Raw genomic sequence first — 8,096 nt, 5'->3', positions numbered from 1 at the left:
TAATGAATGATCTGTCCCAGGAGGAGGAGTTTGTGCCAGCTCTTCTTTTTAGAAAGAACAGCCCCTATTCTTATGCCAGATGTTTGCAAGGTTTCCATTCTGTTCCTCCAAAAATGATGTCTCAATCCAACATGTTTCAGTGAAATTAAAAGGTGTGGACCTATTTTTCTCCTTAAGATGGTTTATAGATTTCCCAACTTGGCCAGCCTAAGGTGCATTCACTAGGAATAGAGTAAATTAACTAAAATCTGGATGGTCTAATGAAATGGAAAATAGTGTGTCATGCAAAGTTTAGATAGATGTCCAGAGCTCTTTCCATCCTATAATCAGTGCATAGTCAAAGTCACTTGGTCTTCAGGTCAACCATTTTCTAAACTATAAAGCCTGTAGGAAGAGAAGGTGAATTTCTTCTTCTTCCTTGCATTAGCAGCTTTCTCCCTATTCTCTGTGGTTTATTGCTCATTGGTCAATTGGAGTTAATGAGTTGGAAAGGGAAGCTTAAATCAAAGATTGACAGGCAGCAGAGAGGGGCAATGCATACTCAGTATGCAAAAGAAATCAATAGAGAAAAGGAAGGATTTTGTGGGTCACAGCCAAAGTCCAGGCTGAAAACTGTCAGCATGCAATGGACTTTGTGAAAGAAAGTCCTTGAGGTATGCATACATTCAGCCAGCCTGCTAAGAAGTGCAGGTTTAGTTGGCCCATAGTTTCTTCAAGTTGACATGCAACTGACAGTTATAAAAACTCAGTTAACTGTTAAAACAAAACTCAAAACCCAAAACAAAACCAAAAGAGTAAAAAAAACCAGACAGACATCAGAACTGACATGAAGAATGTTAGTGAGCACTAGTTTAATGGACAGTACCAGGATACCCAGAGGCAGAAGGTGTCCTGTTGACTAGACAGAAACATCGATAATTTGTCTATGTTCTATTCCTGAACAGAGGTTTCAGAGCAAAGAGCATAAATAAAAAAAACATGGAGGGACAGGTTCTCTGTTGTCGTAAAATATCATAGCTCATTTGGATTGAATGGAGCAGTAACAGTTTTCAGCAACTGAGGATACAATTCTGTATTTTCATGTAAACACTATCCCCTGTGATAGTAAAGGAGAACACCTGGGGATTCCTCCTCTTGTTATTCTGTTCTGGCATCAACAGCTGGTAGACTTGGTCTCCTGGAGGCCACAGGCTGCTGCTGAGCAGGTGAATATCCAGTGAGCTGAGCTGCTGCTACTGCACCAGTAGGCATATGGGATGGGCTGTCCCCTGTGGGTTCAGAAGGAGCTTCACGTCTGCCCTTCCAGATCTCTAGGCAGCAGCAGTAGCTGTTGGGTTACCTGTATCACAGTCTGTGTGAGCACAAGAAAGATGGTCAGCAGGCTCATGCTGTTCTGAATTCTGAGATAAGTTTCTAAAACCACAGAGAATAAAATGTAATAAAAAAATATTCTTTATGCACACAACAGAAAATAGTGGAGGTGGTGGGATGCAGCTGATATAATCTTGGACACTATAGTTATTCACAGTAAAGATCAAGTTATTACTTGTGGCAGTACCACAAACATGAGCTATCCTGGCTTCACATTCATTTTCACAGTCCACATCTGTCTCTTTCTGAGGTTACGTTACTTTTTGTCACCACATCCAATCTCTTCCCAGGGTGCTTTGACCTCATAATGCTTCTGTCTATGAAAGCTGTAGAGTTCATTCAATCCCCCAGCTCCAGAGCATGTCCTGCATATCTGTGGGACATCTGTAGGTGACAAGTGCAAACTGGAGCAGAAAGGAAGGCTGGACAGGGCTAGGAAGTGCGGGAGCTCTGTGGCCTCCAGGAAGGACTGGGGCTTAAAGGTTCAGTGAATGATGGCTACTCTTATCTTCGAGCAAGAGCAGTTACCACTGTTGCTACACTTTTCTGCTCAGTGGAGTTTTGAAATGTGAGCAACCTGCATGACTTGTCTACTAAACAAAAAGGAAAATCAAAAAGAATAGTGGTGGGCCTGGAGGTTCAGGTAGCTCCTATGCATGGGGAAGGAAAAGATACATAAAGCTCCCCTAAGCAGGGAGAGGAAAGCACAGCAAGGTCTTGTGCAAGGGGAATATGGAGACTCTGGCAAAAGCAAAGGGGAGGTGGGACATAGACCCTGTCTGTCATGGGTCCAGTAGCAACAGCCTGGGCATCAGAGACAAGTACTGACAAGCATCTGGGTGAGACACTTCTTCTGAGAATGCTGCGAGGTACTGCTGAAGGGTAGAGGAAAATGGGATCAAGATTCAAATATTGGCTCTCAGAACATATTAATTTGCATTTTTTATTACTTTTGAGCCTCCTTTGAATTCTTCCTTGGTCTTCTGCATTGTCTATGGCTGACCCTGAATTTGGGAGCCCTAGTGTGTGCAATGAAAACAGCCTACACATGCCAAACAAAGTGGAGTCCCCTTGGTGTGTGATTGTCTGCCCAGCATCTGGGGACCGAGTCATCCTTGAGTCAGAGCAACCATATTTGGTTAAAATTGTATTTTGCTGTTATAATCCATTGGATGTTGTTTGGTACTGCTAACTTGTTTGTGTCATCTGCCCAATACATTACTGTCTGGAAGCTTCTCTTTCAATACAAATATTCCTTGCCAGCCACTGTGGGTTTTATATGTGGGGTTTGGGGTTTTGGTTTTTTTGGTAGCAATCTAGGTCCTTTAGTGCTGCCAAATAATTTTTCCTTCGCCTGTGTTGTGCAGCATGTGGGGAGATCGAGCCATTCCCACAGTAGCCAGCTGCAGATTACGAGGTGCTCCAAGATACAGGGGTGCACAGCTGTACAAAGGTCAAAGACATAACGATAAAACACAGGCAGATTTCAATTAATAATCTTTCAAAACTCCTGAAACCAAAAGACAAAAAGAGAAAAATGCGTTTAATGTCTAGAAGATTTGCATGCTGTCAATCTTTAATTAAGATACCTGAGATAAAGCTGACCCTTGCAAGACAAGACAGCAGAATGGGCACCTTGTGAATAAAGAGCTGTGTGAGAACAAAGGGCATCTGGGCTGGCAACAGTACAATTCAGCACTGGAGGTTTCACTTCAGACGCAGGACAGCTGGAGGAGAGCAATGCTTTGGGCTGCTCCTGCTCCTGGGCTTTTAGTTGCATTATTATTACTTACTGGATTGAGCTGTGAATCAAACCACTATGAAAAAAAGAGGCAGAAAAGAACCATTTATGATGAGCAGTAAGTACCATTGCTTGCAAATGCATTTGTTCATATGGTGGCTTCTAAGTGCCAGTAACGGGAACAGAATGGTTTTACTGCAGCTCTTTTTTTACATACTCTTTGGCAGATATGTGTAACTAAATGATCTCTTTGTTTTTTCCGTAATACAACAGGCCTCGTTTGTCCTCAGAGCAGGGTAATTTAGTGTTCCATGCTGGCTCCAGCAAAAATATTGAATTTAGAACTGGACCACTGGGGAAAATAAAAATTAATGAAGAAGACCTTGCAGAACTTTTTAGTCAGGTGATATAGTTACTTTTCCTTAATATGTTTTTGCTTTCAGTTTTGCACATTAATAGTTTAATTGCCTTCAGAATTTGTCTTACCAAATGTTTGATGTGTTTTGTATGTTTGTTTTTTTTCATATTATCTATGTCAGCACTCTAATATGAAAGTAAGCTATTGCAGATTTGTAAAGTTATCATGCCATTACAGGAAATAATTAAAAGATTGAATTGTGTATGTAACAGAGCTCTCTGTATTTAAGTGGACTTTATAAGAGTAAAGTTAAGCAAGAACAAAACTTTCCTAAGCTTTTGAAAAAGCAAAACTTGTTTGTGTTTGTAAGCTTTTGAAAATGCCAAGATTGTTTCACATTATCGTTTGTTTAAATTTAGGTGAGAGAAAGTAACACAGAGATTAAAGAACTTAAAAAAGCCAGTGGTGCCTCTCAGAATGTGTCCCAGCAAGTTGCCCTGCTGACTTCCAAGGTGAGCCATACCCTTATGTTACCCTCCTCCAGCATTCCCAGTTTTCCATTCCTCAGATTAATGTTGTTACTTGATTCGTTTTAGTATTTCTGGACTCCAATTCAGGGAACTGGAGTAGAGTCCATATTTAACATCAGATCAGAGTCTATGTTTAATGTTGAGATACTTATGCAGTAACTCTGGAGACAATGGAAATATTCCTGTAAATTCCATAATTTCCAGTTACCAGGGTTCTTCTTTTGTTCACTGTCGACATCTCTATGGACTATATCCTCTAATATTTATGGAAGTGAAATCCCACTAAATTCAGGAAATGGACCGTATATGTTCTATAGTTGTTACGCAGCCATTCCATTCCATAGGTGAAATGGGCTATAGGGGTTTGCAGTGGAAAGAAAAGACCTATGTAGTAGTTTTCTCTCTTCCCTGCTACTAAAGATTTTGCTCCAACCGAAGATTTTGAAACCTTTGTCTGACATGGTTTAAGTGTCTTTTGTAACAGTGTTGCCACAAGTTCCTTATAGGAAAATATTTTACAGCCTAAGAGACCTCCCTTTGGGAACTTGTGCTAATATGTATCCATCATATTCCCTGATTCAGTTTCAGCTTGCTGTTTCTGGTTACAATCCACTGAGATGTAGTGAACGTTTTCTTGGCTTTTGGTGTACTCTCTCAGGCGTCCATCCTTCGCACGCACACGAGCACCTGAACAGTCTGCTGGAATATTCACATTCTCAATGTTAAGCACCTGCATACATCTTCACAAGACTGAGTCTTGCTTTTTGGAGCCAAACAGGGACATATTTAAGCTGTCATTTTCTGAACAGCCTAAAACACCAAAATCCCAGTGAATGGGTCCTGATTTGAACCTGATTGTCACCTGGTTTCACATACCAGCTGTTCTCTTTTCTCCAAAGAAAATATTTTGTTAGCCCACCAGCATCTGGCACATACCTCTGTGGTCACTCTCATACCAAGCATAACGTAATTTGCATTTTTCTTGCAGATCGTAAGTCTTGACGACAAACTTCAAAGCTTAGAGCAGGTGAGTAAATGGGAAGCAAACTAAAGATCAAAAAAGAAAAACCCAGCCCAAGTAGATAAAGTGAGATTACACTGATTAAATAGCTGAATGATTTCTTTCCTCTCATGCATTACCCAGGAGAAATTTTTTTGGTAACAGGAGGTAAAAAAAAAGCCAAGATTTGTGAAGGAGGTGAAATGCCTTCTTACAAAATATAAACTGTGTAGGAGCCTGCATTGCTTAAAGGAAAAACAGTTGTAGATTGAAGAACAACAACTAGATACCAAAGAGAAGTAAACTCTTCCTTCACTGATCTGTCAAGACAAAGACTGAAGAATTCAAACTGGATTTTGTATTGTACTGGAAATAGCTAATTTTCAACTGTCACCTGCTTCTCCACTGAGCTTGTGACAAGCCACAGCGACAGCTGCCAGTAAAAGCAGTTGTCAGATGAGTCACCCATGGAATTGAGAAGACAAGATAACCCTCCATCTAGAGTCACAGCCTGCTACCAAAGAACCTTCCCTATTAATATTTACTTCTTACAGGGCTTTTCGCATCCTAGTGCTTGCAGCTGACCATCCTGTGTTAGCCCAATCATATTAGTCATTATTTTGTACAGGGATAAGTAAAACAGCTCAAAATCTTTACAAATCAACCTTACTGAAAAAGAAGTGTGTGTGTGTACCCAAGAAAGAATGGAAAAAAAAAACGGGGGGAAACAAAAGTTTTGTCTTGAAAATAAATGCTAATGGAACACCAAATAAGCAGGAACCTCATTTTCTGCTCTTTTCCTGGGTTTCAGGCTATCCAGAGGAAAGCCTGCAGTAGTAACCCCTGTGAGAACTCAGGGACCTGTGTAAACTTGCTGGATGGTTTCTTTTGCCTCTGTCCCAGCAACTGGCAGGTGAGTCTTTAGCCTCCTTGAATACAGAGCAGGTATTTTAACTGTAAGGATACACCTGGCTTAGTATAATTGTGATGAAGTGTAGCATTTTAAACTTGCTCAGGACAGAATAAGATATACTGAACAGCAAAGCAGCAGTATCACAATCATCATTTGGTTGGAGTGCAACACATTTGCTTCTCAACAGTATCAATATATACCAAAAAAATGAAGCCCAAACCATTGGGCCTGACCTTGCACTGTTATATGCAGGTGATGGCCCATGAAGTCAATGCTGCTTGGCAGTTCCCACAGCAGAGAATTAGTCTTTGGTTTTTGCTGAGCAGTGAACTGAACTGTGTGCCTTGCTGTTGATCTTACGCAAGGATAGAGAGAGAATGGGAGAAGGGAAGGATATTTATTTAAGCTCAAACAAATAAGGCAAATTGGGGTATAAATAATCAATCCCATTCTGAGTTTTTTAAATCCAAACACTTTACTGGCAAAGGTTTTAATGGTGCTGTTACAGGCACTAGAGAGGGAAAAGTTGTATCTTCTTCTGAAGGCTTTCAGCTTGAAAGTTGTCCCAGCAAGATTTGGTTCAAAATTGCTGCGCTTTCAGTCTTAATAAAACAGCATCTCCTGACAGAAACAGTTTGAAAGAAAGTTTTCTGAGCCTTTTGCTAGCAAGTTGGGAAGTGGGGGGTGGGGGGGTGGGGGGGGGTGGGGTGGGTGACAGTACTATGCTGTCCATATGCTTTCTACAAACATCTGAAATATTTTATCCCCCATCAGACTGATAACCAGGGTCACAGAAACACAGCTGAAAACCAGAGTTTTGTTATAATGTTTCATAAGGGAAGCTGTGTTGATAGCGGCCCATGGTTTGTATATCTTTGGAAACTATATTAAACATTGGCTCCATGGTTTGCTTCATTTCTCAGCTATTTGGAAAATAAACTGGTTTTCCATTTCATCTTAGGGCCTCCTGTGTTCAGAGGATGTTAATGAATGCCAGATTTATGCTGGAACAGGGTTACTCTGCCAGAATGGAGCCACTTGTGAGAACAAACCAGGCAGCTACAGGTAACTTTTCAAAACTAGATACAAAAATGCTATGTAAAATATGCTGCTATTTTTGTACCCCGTATCACACCTACAGCACAAGTTCTAAGAATAAGTCTGTTTAGTATCTATGCGCTATAATCCCTTGCAGTCTGAGAGAATATAAAATCCTTAATACACTGTACACCGAGCCCACTGCTGATACAGAGGGCTCTCTGAAGCTGTTGCCCGCTTTGACACAAGAAGAGCAGCAAGAACCAGATTTGTCACACAGCCATGCTGGGGAAGCAGGCTGCAAATTGGAGACTGGCTCCAGTGACCTGGTCTTCTGTTGTAGGTGCAGATGATTTAATGGAAATTTACTGCACCGTGGGATGTAGATGGGGGTGGTGACATGCTGAGTCACCATCATGCTGGGTGCTACATCTACCTCATGTAGATGAGGTGCGACATGCTGGTCTGTAACCAGCACTCGCCAACATGCCCACCTAGCACAGCCACGTTATCACCCCTCCATTATCACCTACCCTTTGAGACCAAAGGGAGTGAAGAGATGGAGATGGACAGCTTTGGCCCAGCAAAGGCTTTGAGTTGTTGGAAACCTCCTGAATATATGGGCACCCTTGATCACTGGCATTCCAGTACACCGCATAACTCTCAGAAATGCCTTCACCCCCTCCAGAAATACAGGCACTGCTGAGACTGCAGCAGAGCAAGCAATGCACAGTGCTGCCAAGCAGAAAAGGAGTAGAAATACTGTTTGCAGCTGGCTGGCCAGGAGGGTGCCTGGGCTGCCTGTGTGCGGGGCCCTTAGAGATGAGGTCTCTGGAGCATATCCTCCTCTGGCTGTGACCAGCTCCTTAGGAAACATGCTCTTGTTTACAGGGCAAGCCAGCCTGAACGTTCTGTGTCTTATTTTCCAAAATGTCAAATAATCTGGTAAATAAATAACTTTCAGATACAATACAAAGCTATCCCTGTGCAATGGGAACAAGCAGGCTGCAGAACATGGCACAGCTTTCTGCAAAGCATTTTGTTCCTTGCTTCAGCACAAAAATCTTAGCCCCCACAAATATTTCCTTGGTGTAACACTGGCTTATAGTGCTTTGTCAGTTCTTGGAAGAAGCTCACACGAGGGA

General features: G+C 41.7%; 1 protein-coding gene across 1 annotated transcript in view; it reads left to right on the top strand.

Annotated features, from left to right (window-relative positions):
- The first annotated feature begins 2,976 nt into the window (after positions 1–2,976).
- Positions 2,977–8,096, top strand: part of CUBN (cubilin) — a 151,302-nt gene continuing 146,182 nt past the window's right edge. The window contains 6 exon segments of the mRNA XM_030010136.2: positions 2,977–3,230; positions 3,386–3,515; positions 3,890–3,982; positions 4,989–5,027; positions 5,812–5,913; positions 6,875–6,978. Coding sequence (XP_029865996.1) covers positions 3,112–3,230; positions 3,386–3,515; positions 3,890–3,982; positions 4,989–5,027; positions 5,812–5,913; positions 6,875–6,978 — 587 coding nt within the window. The 5' untranslated portion in view covers positions 2,977–3,111.

Source organism: Aquila chrysaetos, chromosome 3 (genome assembly GCF_900496995.4).
Source record: "Aquila chrysaetos chrysaetos chromosome 3, bAquChr1.4, whole genome shotgun sequence".
Taxonomy (NCBI): domain Eukaryota; kingdom Metazoa; phylum Chordata; class Aves; order Accipitriformes; family Accipitridae; genus Aquila; species Aquila chrysaetos.
Note: the sequence above shows the minus strand (reverse complement) of the source record. Positions and strands in the feature narration are given on the sequence as shown.